Here is a 26309-nt window from a genome sequence, read left to right as displayed (position 1 = left end):
GAACTGAGAGTATGAAGGTAATTTGATGCCGTAAAGAATCGCATGCACAGGGTAAGATTTGTGAAAGTGTACACAAGTTTGCAAGCGTAAATTAAATTTGCATGAGAGAAGATCACGCCACAAACGCCCGTCACCAGAACACATCTTTACTGTATCTTCATTTGGCTCAGAAATGTTCTCGTTGCCAAAATGGTACTTTTAATCCATAAATAGATGTTAAATAAATAGATAAATGGGTATCTAAATAAATCTGGTGACTGGTGTGTTTATCGAACCATGTTTATTGAACGAGACAGATGAGAATAAATCGAGAGTCAGCGAGAAGCTCATCTGATTGGCGACATTAGAAGGTGGAAGACCCTCTTCACTTGCAAAACTCAATGAGTGAGAGAATCGTGCCAAAACTGTAAGCGCAGCTAAAAGAAAGACCCAACTGTACAAATCGGGTTATTTCGGGAACTTTTTTGCCCCATGCACACAAGAAGTCATTCAGACTTTTACAACAGTTTATTTTTTTACACAAAGGTTGGTTTTACGCGACCAGTCTGTTTTTTTGCAGTTTGTGACTCTGTTGTTTTTCGGTTGCAAATTGCTGTTCACAGGCCTGCAATGCTTTTGGACGAATTTGTGCGGCAAACGTGAAAAAAAGAAAAGTCCGACGAATACAGATCCTATTTATTTTGCACCAGCATGAAGCTGCAGCTTCACAATACATGCATTACACTTATGAATAACGGTAAAATGCTGCAAATATTTTTTTCTTACACTTGAAAGGTGATTTACACCTTTACAAATCTTCTCTCGTGCATGCAAATGTAATTTACGCTTGCAAACTTATGTACACTTTCACAAATCTTACCCTGCGCATATGATTCTTTATGGCATCATATTACCTTCTGATGAGAACCATCCAAAACATTCTAACCCAAGGACAAATGTATTTAAAACGTTTGTTTGACCTGTTCAATTCTCAATGCACCGCGTATGCAAATTCCTGGACAATGCATCTTTAATTTGGACAAAATCATACAGGTAATTTTCTCCAAGTAGAGATTGTGTTGAATAAATGTGTTTGTGCCGCAGAAAATCCCTAAATGTTGTTGTCTTGATAATTAAGAAAATATTGTTAGGAGGAAACATGAAATCAGCCTGTTTAATGGTATCATAGTCAAGTCAAGTCAAGTCAACAGGGCTTGACATTAACACCCGCCAACCCGCCAAATGCGGGTGGATTTTGCGCGTGGCGGGTAACACAGTCACTCCAACTAGCCACTTTGGCGGGTTGAATAATTGTAGTCTTTTCAAAAGGCATCTGAAATAAGCCATATTGCAGTGTGACACTACGAAACTACAACTCCCATGAGTACTACATGCACACAGTGTTGCCTTGCGCTTGCGCGCTAGTGACCGACAAGTTGACAACACGGACACGAAGAGACAGCTAGCTGCTAGCGGTGGAGCTATGTGGCGACATATAAAAGGTGTAACAAAACCCGGTGAGCAGACAACACACAAGAGAAAACCTGACGATGAAAGTAAAAAGGAAAAAGAGACAAAGAAAAACAAAAGACTTTTCAACGAAAAGTGGAAGTCAGGTCGAGAATGGCTGGTATATGATCCAGCCAACACAATCATGTATTGCTCCGATTGTAGGACGTACGGCGGTGAAAAGGTAAAGGGGGCATCTTTTGTGATTGGGACAAGCAATTTTAAAGTCGAAACTGTAAAGGATCATGAAGTGTCCATTGGTCATATCGGAAGCATTTCGACTAAACGGGTGAAGGCAGCTGGTTCGCTACAAGACAGTGTGGCGGTGAAATCTCTGGTCCTCATGAAGTCGGCCGAGTTTGAGAAGATGGGGATGCTGTTTCGCAACGTACACGCTATAGGAAAGAAAGGTCGGCCCTTCACGGACTACGTGTGGATGTGCGAGTAAGTATTGTTGTGCATGTTAATTAATTTGTTAGAAAGCTAGGTTAGTCATGATGATGACTCATAACGTCATTCAATTTGTGTTTTAGGGTCGATGAGAAAAAAGGTCTGAAAGTTGGAAGTACATACAGGAACTCAAACAGAGCTAAGGAGTTCATGTTTTACATTGCTGAGGCTGAAAGAATAAAACTGAGAGAAGCTCTAGCCAGCTCAAAGTTCCTGTCAGTAATGAGTGACAGTTCGACAGACAGTGCAGTCATGGAAGAGGAGCTGGTGTATGTCAGGTGGGCAACAGCAGGGAAGATGGAGGTGCGTTTTGTTGGTATCCAATCGGTGGACAAACCAGATGCTAGCCACATCGCTGAGGCCATATCCTCAATAATGGAGACCGTGTCAGGGAGCGAAGATGAGACAGGACAGTAGCTACAAAAACTGGTAGTGTGTGGGACAGACGGCGCTGCTGTCATGACAGGGGTCAAGAAAGGTGTAGTTAGCCAGCTGCGTGGAGACAGAGTGGAGATTCTGGGCATACACTGCATGTCTCATCGACTGGAGTTGGCCTACTCCGATGCCGTGTCCCATAACAAGCTGGCAAGGAAAGTTAATGACCTGCTGAGTGGCCTGTATACGTTCTATCACAAGAGTTGTGTGAACAGGCCAAACTTAAGGGGGAGCTTCGAGGAGATTGGCATGAGGCATCTGATGCCGACAAGGATAGGAGGAACCCGGTGGGTTTCACATTTCCTGCGAGCCCTTGAAAACTTTTTGAAAGGCTACAAGGGACTCGTGCACCACCTAGAGCAGGTATAGTAGGCTAGTACAGGTAGGAAAAAGACAGTTATGGTGGCAATATTAATATGTCGGGCCTGGAAACAGTACAGGAGAAGTGTGTTAGTTTAGTGTAGTTGAAGTGTGTATTCATTCATTTTAATAATTACTCGATATTTTTAAATGTTATTTTATACTGATTACATTCTATACATTTGTCATGTCAGGCACAGTCACCTGGAGGAGCTGGGAATGAAACACAGAAGGCAAAGGCCCGAGGGTTTCTCCATATTATGAAGGATGGGGCGGTCATCAAATTCTCCTGCTTCCTTCGTGACTTGCTGACTCAGCTCAGCAGCCTGTCCCTAACCATGCAGCGTTCCTCAGTGACTGTGGCCGAAGTCCACGACAGCCTGACCTCCACCATGGCTTTAATGCTCAAATACAAATCCAGGTACAACCACCAAATAGACTGTATTTATCATTAAATGTACATATATAATATTATAAATAAAAAATAATCATAATAATATCAATATATCATTAAAAGAAGTCACTCAAAGTAGTGTGTGTGTGTGTGTCTCTGTCTCTCTCTCTCTTATAATTTGTAGACCTGGGCCTTGGTTAAAGACAGTGCTGGGAACAAACCAGTATGAAGGTGTCAGCCTAAAACCATGTGACGACCACTCCCTGAATCAGTCCAAAGACCACCTCATTGACCTGCTGGCAAAGACAATGGACAACAGGTTTGGAGATGTGAGCCATGGGATCCTGCGTGCCATGCGCATTACCAACTTCCGATATTGGCCAGAGGCAGACAGAAATGCTGGTGAGCTGGGAGTGTTTTTGTATGCAAAGTCACCAGACTAATCAAAACATTAAGTTACTGATTTTATATAATTTTGTCTAACACATCTTCTATTTCTTATATCTCTATTATTTTAGATTTTGGGGATTCTGATGTACAGGAGCTCATCACGCACTTTGAACCTCTGCTGCTGAGAGCTGGGGTGAAGGTGGAAGAAGTCCTGGACCAGTGGACTGTTCTTAAGTCAAGGTTGTACCAGGACCCCAGTGTTCTAAAAAACATCTCATGGCGTGAGGTCAATCAACAGCTTGGCCAGGACTGCCCGGACATACTGCATGTGGTTGACCTCATCCTTTGCATCCCTGCTTCAACAGCTGATTGTGAGCGGGGATTTAGTGCCATGAAGTTGGTCAAAAGTGACTGGCGGGCCAGTCTTAAGATCAGACCTTGTCAGACCTGCTGACTGTACAGCTGTCCACTGTTTCCATCACAGACTTTGATCCAGTCCCAGCCATCAAGTTGTGGCATGTGGGAAGTCTCCGGTCTCGAAGGCCAGCTTTCATGGAGCACAGAGACCAGCAGAGAAAGGATGAATCTGATGATGAAAGCTGTGAGGACATTTAATGTGATACTAGTGCATTTATAGTACAGCCTAAGCACCTACAAGGTTATATCTACTGTATTTTTCATGAAAATCCAAATATAACTTAGTGATATTAAATCTGCTAAAACTTTATGTAAAGTGATCGCTGCATGCTTTTTTAATGCAAAACACTTCTGAATATGTGTGCTATGTTTGACTTAAAATCAATTTAAGATTTAGTGCATTTAAGTATACTTAAGTAGCACAGTTAATTTAAACTATTACATTGCTAATATATTTTAAACAAACTTAATTTAGGTTAACACTTAAAATAAATTTCAGTGTTAGTGCTCTTTAGTGTATTTATATAGAGTGTACTAAAATAGCACATTTGTGAATACATTTCTAACATATTTCTGGTGAAATCAATTTAATTTAAACTTATGATAGCTATCTAAAAGTGCACTAACAATGAACTATTTTTAATGCGTTAAAAATTTACTTGTAAGAAATACACTAATAAAACTCTTCTGTGTATTTTTTCAATAGTATATCTTATTTCTATGCACTAAAAATACATTTAAAATATCAATGGTATTTAGTATACTTTCGCAATTACACTTAAGTACTACTTAAGTTAAAATATACGTTTAATTAGTGTATTTAAAGTGTATAATTTTTACAGGTTTTTTTAGCACAAAAAATAAGAATGTACTACAAATGTACTTTCTTGTATTTAAGTGTTTTTTAGTGCACTTAAGTACACTTTATTTTCACCTGGGTACTTAGACGTTTCTGTCAGTATAAGTCAAGTATACTTGAGTGCAATTTGAAGTATATTTCTGAGAAGTACATAAAGTATATTTCTGAGAAGTATATAAAAAGTAGACTGAAAGTATACTTTCTTATTTTTAGTTTAAAAGAAGTATACTATAGAACACTTGAATAAACTTCTTTTTCGTAAGGGTTAGTGGGAAGGATGAGACTGTCTTTTTTATTGTAGAGCTTATCAATTCTGGGTGTTATTAAGGATGAGCAAACTCTCAAGTCATCGTCAACATTAAGCCGTGCCCTGTATTTTGTCTTTATTGCCAGCATGGCTGAGAAAGAAGTCTCACAAAGATATGTTGTTAGGAAAGGCAACAATATTCTCATGGCCTAAAGAGTAACTTCTTTGTACTCCTTTACAACCATATATATATATATAGCATCTTTGGGTTTTCAAAAATATTAAATAATTCTCACAAAAGATTTAAAGATATAACCCCTAATTAAAAAAAAAAATTGCAAGTATAGAAATCATACCTGCTCGTCAAAATGGTCCAGGATCCTTTTCATGTCATCTCCAAGGTCTTTACTTTTTGCCCGATACATTTTGATGTAGAGCTGTCATGAAAGCCATTTTAAGGTCCACACAAGTGATCCTTTGGAACTCTGTACAAACCTGAGGAAGTGAAAGGATAAAAATCTGTGAACAATAAAATCTATATACAATCAGGACAAAATAATGTACAGACAAATTGTAACATACTTGCTCCTCCAAAAAGAGGCCAGGCCATCTTTCTTTGATGACAGAGACCAAGGGTTGCTCATTGACTATTTATTTTCTCCTGAGAGGGAATGCAGTTTCCATTTTGGTGTTCAGTTTTGTCATATCCATGTTCCTTTTCTTGACTTCAATCTAAAGCTATTCCCTTTCATGTTCCAATGCAGCATCATCTAAACCAACAGGATTGTCTGGAAGGAAGTTGATTTACGATCTTCTTGGTTTCTTCTAGCGTACTCTTGAACCATCATCTCTTTTATTGTCAAAATCACTACATCCAGCATTGCGTAATTTTTGTCTGTAATTCCCCATTTTAAATTTTAAGCTCATCTTCCAGCCTTTGCATCCCATGTCACAGCCAAGTTCTCTTAGACATGGATGTCTGGAAACTTACGCAAGTGCCACCTGCTCAATTACAGAATCACTTGGGTAAGCTTTAAAGGAGTACATTGTTTCTGCCAACTTCTCCAGTATTTCTATCTTGATGTCTCGTGTAACATCAAAGTGTTCTGTTTTTCATAGACTTCATTCGCTTTTCTCAGTCTGAACTCTACATCATAGGAGAAATGTGGAATTAGGAAAACGCGTGGCCAGCGCTCTTCCCTGACTGTGGAAGAAGATGGACTGGACAGATTGGATGAGATGCTTGCTGTGTCTAGGGTAAAATCAGCCTCAGACCCTGTGCTTTCACTTCTGCTACTGCTGCAGTTTTGAACATTTCCCAGATAATCTTCAGTCTGACCTTTTCAGATGGAAGTTCTTCTACGTTACTTAAATTGCAAAGCTGACCACCAAAATCGGGGTCCTCATACTGGATCACAAAGTTTTGATCAATTTTCAGTTTGTCACAAATAATTTATTTGAGCTCATCTACTGATGATGGCACTTTGGGGAGTGTCAGCTTTTTTATGCACTCTGGATTCACGATCACTCACAGCAACATTGTGTTTTTCTGAAACAAAATATACCATTTAGTGATTAACATTCTCTTGCTTAACTGTTCATGCTGCTTGCAATCCCAATCGGAAAAATGCAAACTTTAATGTAACAAAAAACATTATAGGCGACACCATGAGATTTCCCCCGATACTGTAGGCTGCAAGTGGGTAGAAGTCATTTAAATCCTTCAGCTCAGCAATAATCAGATCTTCGTATGGAAGTTCTTCAACCTTAAAGGCACGAACATGTTCAACATACCAAGAAGAAAATCTATCCAGCACAAAAGAAGCCTCACTGTCAATTAACAAAATGCAGTGGATCTTTGCAAATTCTGGCAAGCTGCCACAGTGTCCAACAGACACCATCATACCTTTGGAGTATGAGGTCCCATGCAATTCAGTGTTTGATGCAAGAGATACAGTGTTAAGGTAAGCACATTTTTTCTCAACAGCTGTTTTCACCTTTCTTTCTAGAGAGGACACCTTCACAACTTTTACTTTGTCAACATGAATGGATTGTTTGAAAAAGCTGGGAGACTGCATGACATGTGCAACCATAAGTTAGTGCTGGGTGGACAATGTCTGCAATATGTTGAAATTGAAAATATGAAATTGTGCACGTTATGGACAACACGCTTGAAGAAACTGTGTTTTGCCTCAAAGCGCATTGTCCAGAACTCCACACCAGGCTTGGGTAGTGTTCCAGAAAATGGTGTTTTGGTTTAAATGTTTCATTTGGAAACACTTCTGTAAAAAGGTTGCGATGGTCAGATATTTTAGTCTCCAGGTAGCAAAGACTGTCCTCTGAAAACTTGGGTGAAACAACAAGCTCCACTATATCTTTAAGATCCATCAGCAGTTGCCATGCCTTAATAATTTTGACCAACAGTGATTCATTTACGAATCTGGCATTCCGTTTTGTTCTAAACAGCCAATAAAACTCTCATGACATTATTGCATTATAAATATTGTCAAAAAAAAAATAAAAATAAAAATACCAGAGTGGTACAAGGTAATTTCCATTCATACAATGATTTTTCCAGTAATGCTATACTGATGATAATACTTCGCTGTAATTTTCAGTATAGGTAAAGCGACGCCCCTTGAATCACGTGACATGGGGACAATATGGTACGCCATAAATGTAGGCTACTGTTAATCCGAGTTTTTGTCCTAATCAGACTTTAAAACTATTTAATTTTAAGCAGTAATAATAATTTTCATGTGTAATACCGTATTTGATTCTTGAACCTTGATGAACAGTGGCATAGTTTTTTTTTATTTTATTTTTTATGCACACATTTCTTAGTGTTTTCAGACTTTTTTCAGATAGTATTTTAACTGAGTGCTCTGAAAATAATTTACTGTTGTGTGTCTTCTATGTTTGTAGCAGACTAAGGTTTTATTTTTTCTCTTAATCTTGTGTTAAATAGGCTACTGTAGCGCACAGACTCTTTGTTGTGAAATTGCTGTGTTATTTTGATCTGGCAGTAATAGGGATAATGCGGTAAGTTCGGAAAAGGTCAGCGGGAGAGGAATCGAGTCTGAATCCTATTCCTAGCTCTGAATTCGAAGGAAGTCGATTCCAAGAATCGATTCCTCACTGTTGTTTTCAATTCTTGTTTTTTATTTACATTGCAGGATCCCAATCTTGCCATGAGATAAAGGTTGTAGAAAGTTGCCTTCTCGTAATATAAAGCTTTATTTGTAAAATGAAGATACATTTCTATAGCTCTGATTGATTTGAAATTGTAATTTTGGCTCCATTGCCCCTGAAATGGGTCATAGCTCATAACTCAAAGGCTTATTTGTGGACATGCATTTATTGCTTGGATGGAACAAGATGAAGTGTCTAAAAATACATGTGCACAGTTTACTTTAAATACATGTGCACAGTTTACTTTAACTGTATGCTTTGCACAGAATTAAACTCTACACTGAAATAAAATAACCTGGGCTACGTTTCCCGATAACGTTGTCTATTAGTGTGTTACGAAGACTCTTACGGTATAACTTAACTAAAGGTATACCATTGCTAGGCGTGTTCCCCAAACCATACCTTAGGAAGCTGCTTAAGATATACCTTCTTACGTGCGACGTTACCCGGTGCTGTCCGTGGCGATGGTGCTGAATTGGTTGATATCGATGGCTCGAGAATCAATTATTCTCTCGTGCAGGGGCTGCTTCACTGCGTTATGTGAGGAAGCGGTGTTCTTTATTAAAGAAGCACTTCAGAAATAGTTGAAATTGCATTTATTAGGATATAAAAAATTATCCAAACTATAATAGCCTAGCCTACATAATTTAAAGTTGTATTATATATTGCTGCCATAATAACCATTTCAATTTTTTTACGTGCTTTCTTCTCTTTCCCATTTTGTTCGCTGAGGTCGAGCTGCAATGAAATATTGTTCTTGTAAATAGCCTACTTTCCAGCATTTCAGTAATAAAAGTGTACATCTTACGTACGGTGCTCGGATCAAAAAGGATTTCAACAGTGAATTTTGAATCTCTTAATTTGAGCAAACTCCCCACCACAATCATTCCCTTTAAATAGACTATTAAGCCTATAATGGTTTGCCAGCTGATGTACCTTTGGATAATATAATTAAAAATATAACAACAATCAGTGTAATGACAATTTTATTCTTTGCATGAAAACACTTGAATTAGCCTAACTGAACACTGTCTGAGTGTATTACAACTTCAGAATTATACTCGTATAGACCATAGACTGTAAAAAATATGGACAAAGCGACTGTCACAGGTCGGGGTGGGCCGAACCAGACTGCACCCACCCCTGGAAACCGGGTACCACCTCGAGGAACGTGTCAAGGACCAGACAGACAAGGGAATAAAGGAATAACAGGTTTCTTTATTAAGTTAAGAGCAGTAATTTGAAAGTTCCTAATTAAAATCTTCTTCTTGTCACCAGAGGGAATTCGATGGCCCCCTGGACCGTAGAGGGGAGAACGATATTGGCGGCCCTGCAACTCGTTGGAGAGGGATCAGCGGGAAACTCACACCGTCTAGGTAGGTCACTGGGTAAGTACTCTTTACAGGACTCAAGAGGAAGTCGTGGTTATTCGGACCCCATTCGGACTGGAACCTTGGACAACAGGAAGACACTTCGATTCGAGGCACGTGCCGCAGCTATTCCTTTTCCTTCTCAACAGGGGCAGCGGCTTGCAACGTAGGCATGGAGGGCTTCTCTCTTTCTGAACAGGGCGGAGGCCTTCACTGGGGCATGTGGAGACCACCAGGCGGACGAACACTTGGAGCGAAACGCTCCCTTCGGCTGTGTACTGCAACAATACAACAGGGTTCAACGGTTCAACAGTATACAAGCACTCGACAGTGATACCTTCTCTCTTTCTGAACAGGGCAGAGGCCTTCAATAGGGCATGTGGAGACCACCAGGCGGGGAGGACACTTTGAGCAAGACACTCCACTTCGGCTGTGCGCTGTAACCAGGTAGCAGGATTTAACTATTCAACAGCATATGAAACATTCAGTTGAAATACCTTCTCTCTTTCTGAACAAGGCGGAGGCCTTCAATGGGGCATGTGGGGACCACCAGACGGAAGAACACTTTGAGCGAGACGCTCCCCTTCGACTGTGTACTGCAACAATACAACAGGGTTCAATGGTATACAAGCACTCGACAATGATACCTTCTCTCTTTCTGAACAGGGCAGAGGCCTTCAATAGGGCATGTGGAGACCACCAGGCGGGGAGGACACTTTGAGCGAGACACTCCACTTCGGCTGTGCGCTGTAACCAGGTAGCAGGGTTTAACTATTCAACAGCATATGAAACATTCAGTTGAAATACCTTCTCTCTTTCTGAACAGGGCAGCGGCTTTCGATAGGAGCGTGTGGAGACCACCAGGCAGAGAGGATGCTTTAAGCGAGACACTCCGCTTCAGCTGTACACTGTAACAATGTAGCAGGGTTTAACAGTTCAACAGCATATAAAACATTCAGCATTAACAGAGCCGGGCTGTCTCAAAATGGTAAGTTGGGCACTCGACATATCAAAACCTTCCTTGGAGACAGCGGGTGAAAGACTGTAAGGAGAGAGTGCACAGCAGACTACTATTGCTTCTCCACACGATGAACTTCACTCCATAACACAAACCGTGTGAATCGTCACTTCAGGCACTGCATTCCACTCGCACACGTGCATTCGGGCCAGCACTCACCCACCGGTCTTTCTCCCACCTGATCGACTCTCGTCTCTCGCAAGGGCTCAACTTCTCTCCGGAGACAGCAGAAGACGGGTGCAGCGATCGTCACATTCAGCGAGGAGCGGACAAAAGTTGGAGACAGATCAACAATTCACTCGGTGTACTAATTCACTCGTGCCGCACACTTTCCAAACTCTCAACACCACTTCAGTGTTAGTGCATATAAACAACAGATCCAATACTCATCACTTTGCGTCTTTCCCACTGCTGACGATATTCCTTGGGTTTTCGCTGACAAATACTTCACTCTCTTCTCTCTACTTCTCAACTTCGATCTTCGCCCACTTCATAGCCCAGCCTCAATAAAAGAACAACCCGTCGACAAAAACACAGTATCTCACGGGAGGAGAACCCCCAGGCGGGGAGGAGAACCACCCGGCAGTCTGCTTCCTCTCTATTTTTAAAACCCCATCTCAATACGTGTCCCTCTCACAACACTCTCTGTAATTACTCCACACCTGCTGTCAATCGGGCAATTGGCCTTGCTGCCATGGCAACAGATTCGCAGTGCAATAGAGACGGGTGTCCACTGGAGGTCTCCACAACAACACTGCATCACAAGGACTTTAGTCTTTTCTCTAATTTTTGTCACACCGTGACACGACTTCTGAAGAACGGTTTTGAGGCCGTTTATGGGGGGTATGGGCGGCGCCATATTTCAATACAAATGTTCAGAAAGGATAACTTACAGGTATGATGTGTTGTGTCAGATCATGGCCGAGACGTCAAATTTCAGGAATTCCACTCGGCGCAGCCTATGCTCGTTGTCAGCTGTCAATCAAGCTGTCAATCGCGCCCTTATTTGTCATACATTTTATATCTAAATACGATCTAAACTAACGAGTTAGAAAAAAATTCACCCCCCTCACAGTTGTCAGGCACTCGGAACCTATCGAAAAATACAATAAAAGTCCATGGGACCAACCTGTAAAAACATGAATTTATGCTGTGAAAACGGACATTTTAACATGGGGGTGTATGGACATTTGCTCCCTTTTGGGACCTTCCCCTAGCGGATTTTCGATGTATTGCAGTTTTTCGCACTTCCGGGTAGGCTTCATTTTTCAGATTAGAATGTTGCCGCTTGGTATAGACCTACAACAGTGATAAGGTAAAGCTAACTAAGAACGTTTCAGGAAACACGTATTAACGTCGTAGCATTAAGAAGGTTTTGGAAAACGCAGCCCAGAACATAAAAGGAGCATTGCGTAGGTTCTGAAATTTCTAACAGTTACTAACACCAGTGGCCGTTAGAGGAACTGCAGGCAGTCTCATTCTTGTTCTCGGTGCGCACACGCTCGTACGACCACATCAACCAGGGTTGCCGCAACAACCACTGAAGGCTCATCGAGATTCACCAGCATAATGTTTGAGGTAAGAAAACACCATTTGAAAACACTACCGATTGCCGCTGCTTACTAATAATGGCTGCCGTGTCGTACGGATGTAAGCCCAAGTAGACGAGAACGCGCATGACGTCACATTTTGTGAATTTTCGCGCTGATTCGGGCCCGACTCCTCCACACACAATTGAGCCTACAGGCTGATAGAGGCAACCGTGGTGGACAGTCAAGGTGTCATTATTTTTATTACATCATGGTTGGCTCATACATGTACAAATGAAAACTCTATCTTAACGATTTTTTTAAGTAAAAACCTACACATAGCTCCTTTAACAAAAACACTGATATAAGCTCTTATCTTTGTGGTTTATCTGTCAATCAGATGCATGTGGAATTTGCGTTTTTTACTATAGCAAGTAGCTCTTAAGTCTGTGCAGCGCTGAATAGTTTTTTTATTTATCTGGTTCACTGAAACGGACTAGCCGAAATAAGCTTTTGTGGACATTGAATCAGACTTCTAATCACGATTAGCAAGCGAGAAGCAAATTAAATAATACGCTTTGTTGAAATGAAAAAGGTTCTAAATGAGAAGTTGATTCACCTTGATGGAATCGATTCCAAACTCTCGATTCTCAAGACCGATTCTCTTAGGCTGGTGTGTTTGTGTACGGAGCCTCCCTTGTCTGTCATTCTTCAGACGATACAATACACTTTACTTGACCTTGTTTTACATTCATACTCCATATTTTCTGTCTCTTTCAGGGATGTCAGAGATCAGCTCCAGTCCAGATGATCCAGAGATCCTTATTTTTCTGATGGGCAGGAAGGGTTCTGGAAAAAGCTCATCTGGAAACACTATACTGGGAGAAAAGAAGTTTAAAGTGCACAAACATAAGAAGAAACATGAGTCTGAAGTTTGTGAGGATAAAACACAGATCGGAGAGAAGCAGGTTGCTGTGATTGATTGTCCAGATCTACTGGATCCAGATCTAAATAAAGATAAGCTGGAGATGATGAAGGAGCAACTGGTCTCTCGATGTTCAGAAGGTCTCAGTGCAGTTCTGCTCACCGTTCCTCTAGAGGAACCTGTAGAAAATGAGGAAGAGATCCTGGATTACATTAAAGGTTTATTTGGTCCTGAAGTTCAGAAGTGCATCATGATTCTGTTCACTCGTGAGGATGATCTGGAGGATCTGGATGAACCGCAGACCATTGATGAATATCTGGAAAACCATGTGGATCTCCAGCGACTGGTGAGGGAATGTGGAGGAAGGTTTCACTGTTTCAATAACAGGAGTAAATCAGATGGTCAGAGACAAGAACTACTGCAGAAGATTGAACAAATAATGATGGAGAACAGAAGGAAATTTCCCATGGAACGAATGAGGAGAAGTTCAAGCATGGATGATCCTGGTGTCCTGTGTGAGTTTATTTTATATTTTTGTCATTATAAATTACTTCAGTGATACATGATGTGTTAGGCTTACCTGTTTACTAAATGTAAAGCAGTGATATTTATGAGCTATTATTATTTAAAGCAATGGTTTTTTAAAGGCACAACATGTAAGATTTTTAAATTAAAATATCCCAAAAAAAGACTAGAACTATGTTCTATGTTTTGTTGACTTATGTACTTACGTTATCCCAAATGTTTCCAACAATGTTTAAATCCAAAGAAATCATAAATTTTAACCAGGACACAAGACCGTGTCATTGCATCGCCTGTCAATGACGTCATATCCGCGTTACCCTCGATTTCCAGTTTTACTAATATTGATCTAGATTACTGCAAAGTCTCTCATAGCAGCCACCAAATGAACGCACTCATAATGTTATAACTTAACTTTCAACTTCACATAATCAAATGTAAAATAACATTGCATATTGGACTGTTGAATTAAAGATTAATTGTTATTAAAGTTACAAAAGCTATTCAATCAAGAGCAGTGACTGATTTCCATGTCTTTTGTTGTTTGATTAACATTAAAAACAGACAGCAGGAATATTAGGAATATTACTGTCCCTTTAAGACAAATTGCACAGATTCAGTACACTGATACTGATACACATGTATACACACGTTATCTTTCTCGACTGTATAAGTTTACTTAAGACATAACAGACTAAGTCTGCTAGGATACTCATCAAGTCGGAACAAAATTTTTGTGTGAATTTGTCCATTCAAGCGTAAGACTTGAAAGAGAACTCAGTATTTGCGTGCTGTCTGAGACGTGTGTGCGCTTCGGATGCGTGCACACACACACACACACACACACACACACACACACACACACACACACAAATATTCTCACAGCGTGCGCAAGTTCTCTTTCGCGTCTTGCGCTCAAATGTTCAAATTGGCAAAGCTTAAATGAGTTTAGTTTAATCACTGATAGCAACGTGTATTGTTCAGGTCTCACCTTAACTCGCACGCTATCAACACCCGGGATATGACAGCGTAAATGACTGCTCATATTAGAGCATACAACACTTTTATTGAACAAAGTTTACAAAGAGTTTAGTTTTGTCCACCTTTTTTTTTTATTATGACTTTTGTAATTTATTATTGAGGAGCCAGCATGTGCACCCATCGACATACATTAGAGAAACTCTCTGTTTTACCAACAAACCATATGATAGATGCGTCATCAGATTTGAGATGAACCGCGGTGCAAGTGCGTGCCGAACCAGGGGTGGAGAATGGTACGGTTCGATTTTTTTTTTTTTTAGAGAGAGCCGTAACACCCCTACTTCACTACTGTAACGTTAGTAAAACTTTAATATATTAGCTCATCCATGAACATGATTTCTTCCTCGTCGGATTCCTTTCCATCAGCTGTGGAGGTGAAGACGACAACTCTCCTGATGCCACGCTCATTCACGGCCACACCTTTGTTTTGAATAGGTGACCTCTAGTGGTGAAAATTACACATTGTGCCTTTATTAAACCTGTCCTGGAGGACCTCCCTTATCTGCCACACTCACTTTAGGTCTCGCAGTCTCTACTAATGAGCTGATGAGTTGAATCAAGTGTGCTAGGTAAGGCAAACAAACAAAATATGCAGTCCTCCGGGACAGGCTTGAAACCCACTGATTTAAAGCATCTGTTAATGCCTTACATTAGGATTCCTCATGTCCAGAAGCCCACTTACTGCAGAGTTTAGATCAAACCCTGATCAAACTCACCGGTGTGTTTGATAAAGGATGTAACTGAACTCTCCAGGACCGGATTTGAGGAACCCTGCCTTTTATGTAAATCAATCAATGTTCTTAAAAGAAAAGAGGATGTTTTAGAATTATAATATCACAATAATGAGATGAGTGAAATTGTTGTGTTGTAGTTTGCGGTGAAGTTTTACATGAGCATCAGATTCCTGCGAGGAAAGACCAGATCAGGCTGGTTCTGCTGGGAAAAACTGGATGTGGGAAAAGTGCCACTGGAAACACCATCATCGGCAAAAACGTGTTTCAATCCTCCATCAGTTCAAAGTCTCAGACGAAACAGTGTCAGTCAGAAACTACAGTGAGGTTAAGTAAAGAGATCTCAGTGATCGACACACCTGGACTTTATGATACTGAACTTGATGAAAAGGAGGTTATTACTGAAATAGTTAAATGTGTAACATTATCCTCTCCTGGGCCACATGCTTTTATTATCATCATAAAAGCGGGTCGATTCACTGAGGAGGAGAAAAACACAATAACGCTCAAAGAAGTGTTTGGAGAACACATAGAAAAATACACCATGATCCTCTTCACCCATAAAGATCAGTTAGAGGAGGAAAATAAAACCATTGAAGAGTTTCTACAGAATGGTGATCAAGATCTTAAAAACCTTGTTGACAGTTGTGGAAACAGGTCCTTCTTTCTAGACAACAAGTCTGCCAGTTTCCCACAGTTTAAAGATCTGCTCAGTAAAATAGAGAAGATGGTGGAAGAAAATGGAGGGACACACTTCACTAATGACATGTTTGATGAAGCAGAGAAACACATTCAGGAGATTCAGAAGCAGAAACTAGATGAGAAAATTAATCAACACAAACGGGAGCACAAACGGCTCACTCAGACAGAATGGCAGAAAATATACTGGCGTTTAGTAAAAGAGTCACGACGAGAAGCTAAGCAATCTTTTTCTGACATTTTCAAAACAAGCCTGTATATTATTCCTGATTTATACATATCAGATCTAGCCCAGTTAACAGGGAAGATAAGAGTGACCGATGAGGAGAGAGCGAGTGCCATAAAGGAGGCTCAGAGCATAGGAATCAGTCGTAGGAAGGGACATTAGCCAAACAGAAGTTGTGTGTGATTCAGTAAACAAATCATGAGTATAATGTGCTAGGAGGTCAATCCATCTCAAGTAGTCCATTGTAGGTTACTTGACCATACTTGACCAAATTCAGATTCGAGTCATTTTGATTCAGTTCAATTACTGTGTAAAGTCCATTCATTATAAAACTAATTTGATTCAACTATAAAACTGAAATTAATAGCTGAATGAGGGTCTTTAAATCTGGAAAAAGTTGCGTCTTTGCAGTTGCAAATAAAAGAGCAACTGATTAACAGTTTTCAGGTGTTTCTGTCATACTGAAAGATATTGTTTGAAAGATATCTTTCAGATGGTTCCTGTTTTTGTATGTTTATGCCAAGATTTTGGCCACATATACATACATACTGTATATGTGTACTGTATATGTATGCCACCTTTGATACATATGCAGTAAAGGCTTATTCTGTAGTATTTTGCTCAAATAAGAATAATCTAAAAGGGCTTATGACATGAAAAATCTAAATTACCTTGATATTTTGACGGCGCTGCTGTGCTGGTGACCCGGACTCGTGTACATAGGCCAGTTTTTGATTGTTTTTTATGTTTATGTGGCATTTCAAGTGCTGTTTTTAGAAAGGAATGAGTAAAATAAAGTGGCCTGTATAAGTAATAATTCAGCACTTACTGCTGTTTCATTATAATGAAATAAAATAATGTGATTTTAAGTGATCAAACGTAACTATACTGTCTTTTTAGTGTCTTTTTTATTATCAATATTTGTGTTCTCTCATGTGTTTATTTGAGTTTGATCTGAGCATTATACACTACTTGAGTCAATGCTTCACATTTTGTTAAACTTTAACCTGAAGGTGCAGTCTGACCTAATTCACAACATAACCAAAGTTAATAATAAACTCCACCCTCTTACAACACTGACCAGGAAGAGTCTGACTCATTATTTCTCCTTTCTGTCAAACTCACTCTCAAAAAAAATAAAAAAATATTCAGTGATCAGTGGAGAATGAAGAAAAAACACTTTCAAGAAGATATTTGTGATTCTCTGGTTATTAATTTTTGCAACATCATTCAGAAAGTGAAGTAAAGTTTAGATTGCTGGAGCTCAAATAGTGAAAATGGCTTCAGCAGCTGAAGATGATTATATTTGTCCCGTGTGTCATGAAATCTTCAAGGATCCTGTTTTTTTATCATGTAGTCACAGTGTCTGTAAAGAGTGTCTTCAACAGTTCTGGAGAACCAAGAAAACTCAGGAGTGTCCTTTCTGCAGGAGAAGATCCTCAAGCGATGAACCTCCGTTCAATCTGGCGTTAAAAAACTTGTGCGAGTCGTTCCTGAAGGAGAGAAAGGAGAGGCGTTCATCAGGATCTGAGGAGATCTGCAGTTTACACAGTGAGAAACTCAAACTCTTCTGTCTGGAGGATAAACAGCCTGTGTGTTTAGTGTGTTTTGATTCACAGAAACATGACAATCATAAAGTCAGACCAATCAGTGAAGCGGTTTCATCATATAAGGTAAGAAAGATTTATTCAAGGATTTGAACACATTAGAGAAATATCTGGTGTCTTATAGATTTTCTCTTTAAATTCTAGGAAGAGCTCAATACAGCACTGAAGTCCTTACAAGAGAAACTTAAACACAATGAAAACATTAAAGGAGAGTTTGAGGAAACAGTTCAACACATCAAGGTGAGGATTGATGGATGAAAAATATTGATGACACTTGTACGTACACAATTTGAAGACATTCATATGTACAAGTGTCATCAATATTTTAATATTAGTTTATAATTATAAGTAACTTTAGAGACTTTTTATTCAAACCCTGTTCACAGAAACACTAAATGACCAATAATGTCTAAAACACCAGCAGCACATAATTCTGTTTAATATGAAAATTATGCATTTTCATTCAGACATGGTTGCAATGTTTTAGTTATAATGTTCATAGAGTTAATAAAAATGCTTTATTGACTGATGTTCCTTAAAGGTTCAGTTGTTATGCTTTCAACAGTGCTGGGTAGATTACTTGTAATTTGGAATCAGTAACCAACTACAATTTGTATGACAAAAAATTTTAGTTAGTAACTTAATCCATTACACATTTAAGGTAACATAATCTGACTACTTTTTAATTACTTTTAGATTACTTTTCAGTTTTCACCTAACTCGTTAACCACGTTGATTTGAATAGGATAATCTTGTACCATATTGATATAAAAATACAAAGAGAAAGAAAATACATATATTCCATTCATTGTAATCAACCACATGAAGTGAATTAAACATAACATTACGCCAGGGTTTCCTAGACTGGGGTTTGTGATGGAACTGCATGGGGTTTGTGAGTTTAATGAAAAGCTATTAATATTAATTGTATTATTAACCTAACGTATTAACTTAAAATCTCAGGGGGTACTTCAAGTAAACGTATTAAGTCAAAGAGGTTCAGCTGACAAAAAAAGTTGGAATAAATGGAATTTAAATATGAAAGATATGAATTGATGAATCAATTAATTATTAATAATGTACAGCCATTGTGAGCACAACATGTAATCATGTAATCAATATAAAAGTAGTCTGATTACGAGTATTTAAAAAAGTATTATAATCTAATTACTAGCACTTCATTTTTGGAATCTGATTATGGAATCCATATTACATGTAATTAGTTACTACCCAGCAAAATATTACATATGAATGTATCTTATTCATAAGCCATTTAAAACTTTGTCACTTTGTGAAGAGAGGCTGATGATATTTTTCACCCTACAAAGACAGAACATCTACAGCTATAGTACAAGTACTTCAGAAAGTTAAAGTTGTAGCTAACTAACCAACATTTAGCCACTCACGCTTCATTCTGCTCCAGAATAAGTTGTGCCTTTGAGATGATTGATGTGAATATGATTTGATTTCAGTTTCAAGCTGAGCACACAGAGCGTCAGATTAAACAGCAGTTTGAGAAGCTTCATCAGTTTCTCAGAGATGAAGAAGAAGCTACAGTCACTGCACTGAGGGAGGAAGAGGAGCTGAAGAAGCAGATGATGAAGGAGAAGCTGGAGGAGATTAACACACACATCTCAGCTCTTTCACACAGAATCAAAGACATGGAGGAGATGATGAAAGCCAATGACGTCTGCTTTCTGAAGGTCTGATTTCAGATCATTGATTGATCATTGGTTCATTGATTGAGTTCTTGGTGATAAATGGTGTGTTTGTTCTGCAGGAGTTTCCAGTCTCAATGGAAAGGTGAGTGATCTGCTGGTGTCTCTGGTCTCTCTGGTTCTGATCCAAAGCCACTGCAGTTCTGACTCCTGAATGTTCTTCCAGAGTCCAGATCTCACAGCCGGATCCACAGATGGCTTCTGGAGCTTTGATTCATGTGCCACGATACTTGGGCAACCTGCCGTTCAGAGTCTGGAAGAAGGTGCAGAACATCGTCCAAAACAGTAAGTCTGGAGAAGATCTGTAATGTTACACATACAGATGGGTGGATAGTTAATGGTTTTTCATGACACAGTACATGTATACTAGATTATTTAAGGGTTTGTAGTAAGGGAAGATCATACTAGGTCTGATAGTAAATATTTTCAATTATGTTCTTATGCACATCCTGATTTTGCTGAGGTAGAAGTGTTCCTGGGTCAATATATTTTGTTGATCCTGGAACAACATTCATGTCCCAAAATTTAATCCTAACCATATTCCCACCTCTAAACCTAATCCTACCCATAAGTTATCCCTAAAATCAGAGGGTAATGATAGGTGAATAACACTGATGTAGAACCACCTAACCCTGGTTATAAGCCAAAACTTGACATAAACTGTAAACTTGTCCCTCAAATCTAATTGGTTGATTGGAATGTTGTTCCAGGATCAAAACATGTTGCACTTGGTGAAATCAGGTTCTGCTGTTCTAATAATGATTTTTTTTAAATGAAAAGAGACTGGGTTCTTCAGACTGAAACCACTGGAGAACCTCTGATATAATAGTGTGTACTCAAGGAACCCGATCAGCACGTATTTGAAGTGCCTTATAATGGTGTCACTGGAGGAACAGTTGACAGTCTCTAGAGATCATGCAGAATCTTGTGGGCTCATTTAATAAACTCCTCAGAGAACTGGCTGATATAAATATTCTCCCGAGGTTCTGCCAGTGTGCCTCAAATGGTGACTTAATGATGAATGTCTGTTCAACTAATGACATTTTGACTTCACCAGCACAGAAGAACCTGCTTTGCTGGACAACACAGTGGTAGTCTCTTATATAAACCTCCAAGATGGGCTGCTTTCACTCCCCCAGTTGAGGCTGGTGCAGCAGACTTTGCTTTGAACCTAGGGAAAACTGTTCTCATTGACGGCATTTTACATTCCTGGGCATTCGAATGTGGGAGCAGACATCCCAAACAGCACCATAGCGTCGACCCAGATCCGGCCCACATCTGGGCTGTGTGGAATCCATGAGTATCAAATGTGGGCCAGATCTGGGCCGACATTATATTGCTGTCTGGGATCTTGTCAAGACATAGGCTGAGTGTCATGGGATTGAAGGAGAGAACCCAAACGCAGACGAGGTGCAGACACTCAAGGTTTATTTGGACACAAAACAGAAAACAAAACCCACGAGGGGGCAAAACAGGAACGAGGAGAGGTCACTTAGACTAAGACAAAGTAATAAACAAAGACTAGACTCTGACTTGACGATGACAGAAAACAAACTCACAATACTGATTAACAGGTCTTTTGACAAAGTACTCACAGGGTATAACAAGCAATGTTTCACACTAAGTTAGACAATGTACCGACACAGGACAGAAAACATGAGGGGATTAAATAGGGAGAAACTAATGAGGGAAACGGGTGACACAGGTGAAGCAATAATGACAAAACGAGGATAACAAGGGGGCGGGACTAGGTGACGAGACAACACAAGCACATGGCCCAAACAAATGGCCATGTGCTTGCACATAAAACATGGGCCTGTCATGATCCTGCCTCAAAACCAGGGAAAATCAGAGACAGGAAGGCAGGATCATGACACTGAGGCCCAGGGGGGAGATTCAGCCAATAGAATCTGTCTGCATCCTGCAAGACTTCAAGTTACGCCCCTTCAAATTACGTCATTTCAAGTTAGCCCACTTCAAGTTACGCCCCTTCAAGTTACGTCATATCAAGTTACGTCCACTTCAAGTTGCTCACTGTTTTTTTCGACTTAAAGCTGCGCTGCACAGACCGGTCGGTGTATGATATCAAAGTACCGCGAGAGCGATAAGAGCAAACAGACACTTATGAATGCTTTTGAATCGCTCTTGCACGAGTTTAACATAAACAGAACAAACTGTTTCCCACACATAGTGCCGTGCGCCACAGAATCAACACCGGCCGCAACATATTGCGTTTCGTTATAAAAAAATAAATAAAAAGTACGCTCGCTATTTAAAACACGTAGCGTATTCATTCAGCTGCATTTCCTTTCCTTGCTCTCCCTCCGTCTCTCTGTCACTCACGCGTCTCTCTCACAAGCGATTTTTTGTCTTGCCTTATTTGATCGGTAAATGATGTAGAATGTAGACGACTGCTGTGCATACGATAGGAACGAGCAGAGAGAGAGAAATCCCCGGTCGCGCGCGTGCGCGTCTTCAAACTGTCTGGCTCTCTCTCGCTCCCTCCCGCATATTAATCAAAATCAATTGAGAATTGACACGATGGTAAAAGATCGGAAGACCGAAGTTTCACGTGGAGCATTCGGATATTTTTTTCCTGAATTACCGCTGGGTGTGAATTGTGCTAAAACAAATAAAAAAATAAAAAAATAAAACTTTATGATTATATTATTATTTTTATTATTGAAGAATAATGATCTTTGGTCTTATGTATGTCATTGGTAATTCATTGTGTGTCACTGGTGTTACTGTCTTTTTTTTTTCTGTCACATGAAATAAAATATCACATGTGACATGATCATTTTACATCCATTTAATTCTGCATACACTCAAAAGTTAAGATTTAAACTAAGGATTGCATCATTAGGCTACTTGATTTTAACTGGTTTTCAAATATTTTCATCATTATAGCAAATACATGGTTGCACAAATGAACTAACATCATTCAACATACTTTTAACAAACATGATTAAAATAAATAAAACAATTTCCTTATTTGCTGAATTATTATTATTTTTCTGTACCTCTGACTACATGTGCTGAATTTTTTTTTTGAAATAATATTTAATTAAAACCTTTAATATATTTCCAAGCTGTCATTTATGTGTATTCATAAAGTCAAAGGGTAATCTAATAATGTGGTTTAAATGTTAAACTTACGACATTACTAAATGTCTCTATACGAGCTGGCATCTTGCCGACAACATCTCATTTTGAGTTTGACATATCGTGTGGTTCTATGTGATTTGGACAACTTCAAGTTACGCCCACTTCCTGTTACTCCCCTCTCTTGCAGTCCGCAGACAGACCCATCTCGATTCAGCAGAGCTGAAGTGGACCTGTTCACCTCTGTAGAATCTATTCCCTCTGTTTTTTCCCGAGGGGGGCCCACTTCTACAGTCTGGTCTCTCGACTGAGGTTGTTGAGACCGTTCTGAATGCTAGAGCTCCCTCCGCAAGGACACTTTTAGACATACAATCGCAAACTTCACTAAGAACTTTCCATCGGGGGAATCCCCAAAGCCATTTTGAAGTGTGTTAAACTTTGTCAAGGGGGTGAGGGAAGTTTATTTGGACATACCCTCGACCCCTTGAGGTAGCGAGTATACTCAATATGTACACTTGGAGTTATTTTGATATTTAACAGCATAATACTTAAGCTGACTGTTTTTGTACAGTTATAGTTTACTGTAGTGTTATCATTTTCGTTTGTGTAATTTTTTATATTTTCTCCAACATCCCAAGCATACATACAGGCCTATAGAATTGTGTAAAACAAATTAAAAAGGACAAAACTGGATTCCAAGTGATCAAGGTCTTAGGCCGGGCATTCCAGTTGTTTTGCAAGGGTTTCACCAGTAGTGGGCACTCATGCGATATAAGCATCTGAGTGAACAAGGGAAGTCAGTGAGGGAAGGGCATAAAAAATTGACCTAAACACATCTCCAGGCCTATATGCCCAGCAAGAGCTTGGTTGGGTACAGCTTTGTTGGGCAGGCATTCTTTCAGTATGGCGTATTGGGTATTTCACTCCCATAACGTCGAAACCATGACTTAGCACTTTGTTCCCTCTAAAGCAGTGATTCTCAACCTCTCCTGCTGGGACCCCCTGACAGGCCAAGTTTCTGTTTTAACCCTGAAATGGCACACCTGATTCAATTAATTAAAGGCTTAATGAGTAGTTGACAAATTGATTAATTGACTAAGTCCTACTCTTCCTACTCTAATAACTACTCATTAATTGAATCAGGTGTGCCTTTTCAGGGTTAAAACAGAAACATGGCCTGTCAGGGGGTCCCTGCAGGAGAGGTTGAGAACCACTGCTCTAAAGGGAACGTCTCAGGTTACATATGTAACCCGGTTACCTAAGAAGGGAACGAGACGCTGTGTTGCATTGCCATACTTTAGCATACCTGTGTATCTTCCTTCAGACAATCCAAATCTGATGACGTTTGACGCAGGTCCCCTTTATGGTCTTGACGCACCATGCTACATCACCTGACCCTTTCGTCGGCTATTGAATTGGTGTGATTTCACACGTTTCAGACACCAGCACAGGCAGGAGCATTCCCATTGCATCAACACCACGATACACAGCGTCTTGTTTCCTTCTTAGGGAACCGTGATACTTACATACCTGAGAGATGTTTCTGTTGATGGGACACAAATGTCTGAATCACATATTTAATGTTTATAGTTTCTGTGATGCATCATAAAACACTGATGGTAAAAATTACTATGAAACTAATAGCACCGACAATGTGTCTGTTCAACAGAACGAGTGTCGTTATTCATAATCTGTTGATTGTGTCTCATCAGCTCCTGTGATTCTGGATCCAAACACTGCAAATCCACGTCTCGTCCTGTCTGATGATCTGACCAGTGTCAAACGGAGAAGAAACGAACAACTTCCTCCTGATAATCCAGAGAGATTTGACTGTTATGACTGTGTTGTGGGTTCAGAGGGTTTTAACTCAGGAACACACTGCTGGGATGTGGAGGTTAAAGAGAGTTTAGTCTGGAGTCTTGGAGTAACTACAGCATCAAACCAGAGGAAGGGAAACGTTTTCTTTAACACTGATGTCTGGTGTGTGCGATATGATCAGTTCAAATCACCATTTGAACAGTATGGCTTTCTTGTTAAACAGAGGCTAAAGAGTGTGAGAGTGAATCTGGACTATGATAGAGGAACGGTTTCATTCTCTGATCCTGTAACTAACACACATCTACACACATTCACAGCAACCTTCATTCACACAGTCTTTCCATTCTTCTGCAGTCGTTACCCTCTGAGGATCTTTCCGGTCAGTATTCAATAAACGTTACACCTGTTACGGTCTGGATCTTCCTGTTTTCATCTTTTGCAGTCATCATGTGTAATAGAATGAGGATTGGTTATGTCTGCAGGTAAAACATAACGGTATGACGTGAATGGTAAGGGACAGTGTTTTGAGTGTGGCAGTGTCCAAATTTGCATCCTCTTTTCAGTAGGTACTTATAAGTATGAATGTGTGTAGTATGAGCCCAGCAGGCACAGTATATCAATGTAACATCAGGAAGATGTTGGACTCCAACTGTCTAAACCCAAATTTTGTTTAATGTCAAGCTCCAACATCTGACAGACGTCAAATATTGGTCAGAATAAACGCCTCACTGTAAAACCAAAAAAACTAGCAAGCATGTAAACATTTTTTTTTAAATGGTGAAAAAAGCTGACTTCTTAATCACATGTCCAGAGCCGCTGCTGTTACATAAAACTACCACTTGGTGGCTGATGAACAGATTTTATTATGCATACGCCATAGTTGCCAAGTCCGCTTATAATATGTGACTTTGGGCTTTTTTTTTTTTTAGTAAGTCACGTTAAAACAGCACGGGTTGCGGGTTGCGTTTTTTTGGGCTTATTAAAAAAATATGTTTGCTTGTTAGGAAAATCTGACAAGCAACTTCGTTTTCTTTACATCTGTGGTCGTGGTTGCCGTTTTCTCAATCTCCAATATATTGATTGACACTGTCTGCACACAGCTATAGCCAATCAGTGCAATCATATAAGTGCTGTGGCGTAATTCGTCAAAACATTCCGCCGAATCCGCCCCCTTATCCCCCTCATTGGAGAAAAATCCCGTTCAACGTGCAGGCGCACGCGACGCTGTAATCCAAGCTATGATAGACGTAAATACACATACATGTATTTCAATTTCTACAAACAATGCCTTCAACGAAGTGGTCCAAGTATGGCAAAAAGTACAACAAAGACTGGGAAAAGGATAAACAACTTAAAGACTGAATACGTCAAGTGGTTGGTGATCAGAGTAAAGCGATGTGCAGGTAGTGTAAAACGGAGATATTGGTAATAAATAATAAATGACAATGCTGAAACTAAATAATCTAATAATATTGTATTAAGAATGTATATTATATATATTAGTATATATGAATTACTTATACAAGTATAAGAATGTATAGGCTACTATAATATATTATACTATATATATATATATATATATATATATATATATATATATATTAGTATATCTAATAATATTGGGCTTGTTTTGGGCTTGTTTTTGAAGCTCCAGTTGCTTATTTGTCTCGCGAGAGTTGGCAACTCTGGCGTACGCTAGCGCATGTGTACAAGTGGAACGCACAGCCTTTCAAAGTATACTCCATTTGATAGCATGCTTGGTGGCTAC

At 39.6% G+C, this 26309-nt stretch overlaps 4 protein-coding genes across 6 annotated transcripts in view; 3 read left to right on the top strand and 1 right to left on the bottom strand.

The window, feature by feature from the left end:
* The window catches only part of LOC309498471 (uncharacterized protein), a 180273-nt gene that overhangs the window by 117470 nt on the left and 36494 nt on the right, over positions 1 to 26309 (bottom strand). The gene's annotated exons all lie outside the window — the stretch shown is intronic.
* On the top strand, positions 622 to 4125 carry LOC309473903 (zinc finger protein 862-like). 3 transcript variants are annotated; one of them, XM_082136156.1, is made up of 4 exons: positions 622 to 1363; positions 1405 to 3154; positions 3312 to 3529; positions 3646 to 4125. In XM_082136156.1, the coding sequence occupies exons 2-4, from the start codon at positions 2994 to 2996 to the stop codon at positions 3969 to 3971; spliced, it is 705 nt and encodes a 234-aa protein (XP_081992282.1). In that variant the 5' UTR covers positions 622 to 1363; positions 1405 to 2993; the 3' UTR covers positions 3972 to 4125. The 3 variants fall into 3 exon arrangements, with proteins under 3 accessions (XP_081992282.1, XP_081992283.1, XP_081992281.1); XM_082136157.1 differs by having other exon boundaries at positions 622 to 3154; positions 3646 to 3757; positions 3883 to 3893; XM_082136155.1 differs by having other exon boundaries at positions 622 to 3154.
* Positions 12896 to 16455, top strand: LOC309473871 (GTPase IMAP family member 8-like; the record flags this gene model as incomplete). The annotated part of the gene is made up of 2 exons (XM_082136106.1): positions 12896 to 13589; positions 15509 to 16455. The coding sequence occupies exons 1-2, from the start codon at positions 12932 to 12934 to the stop codon at positions 16453 to 16455; spliced, it is 1605 nt and encodes a 534-aa protein (XP_081992232.1). The 5' UTR covers positions 12896 to 12931.
* Positions 17385 to 24959, top strand: LOC309497695 (E3 ubiquitin-protein ligase TRIM35-like). The gene is made up of 6 exons (XM_082168023.1): positions 17385 to 17966; positions 18045 to 18140; positions 19373 to 19603; positions 19681 to 19703; positions 19785 to 19903; positions 24436 to 24959. Exons 1-6 carry the CDS (start codon positions 17571 to 17573, stop codon positions 24933 to 24935), a joined length of 1365 nt encoding a protein of 454 aa, XP_082024149.1. The 5' UTR covers positions 17385 to 17570; the 3' UTR covers positions 24936 to 24959.

Source organism: Leuciscus leuciscus (genome assembly GCF_965113295.1).
Source record: "Leuciscus leuciscus genome assembly, chromosome: 1".
Classification (NCBI taxonomy): Eukaryota; Metazoa; Chordata; class Actinopteri; order Cypriniformes; family Leuciscidae; genus Leuciscus; species Leuciscus leuciscus.
This window is presented reverse-complemented; position numbering and strand designations above follow the sequence as displayed.

Bases quoted from the DNA above. Each gene is read 5' to 3' on its own strand.
- LOC309473903 (XM_082136156.1), top strand. From the start codon at position 2,994: ATGAAGGATGGGGCGGTCATCAAATTCTCCTGCTTCCTTCGTGACTTG. The intron at 3,155-3,311 runs GTACAACCACCA...TATAATTTGTAG, and splicing joins ATGCTCAAATACAAATCCAG to ACCTGGGCCTTGGTTAAAGA. The intron at 3,530-3,645 runs GTGAGCTGGGAG...CTATTATTTTAG, and splicing joins AGAGGCAGACAGAAATGCTG to ATTTTGGGGATTCTGATGTA.
- LOC309497695 (XM_082168023.1), top strand. From the start codon at position 17,571: ATGGCTTCAGCAGCTGAAGATGATTATATTTGTCCCGTGTGTCATGAA. The intron at 17,967-18,044 runs GTAAGAAAGATT...TTTAAATTCTAG, and splicing joins AAGCGGTTTCATCATATAAG to GAAGAGCTCAATACAGCACT. The intron at 19,704-19,784 runs GTGAGTGATCTG...ATGTTCTTCCAG, and splicing joins TTTCCAGTCTCAATGGAAAG to AGTCCAGATCTCACAGCCGG.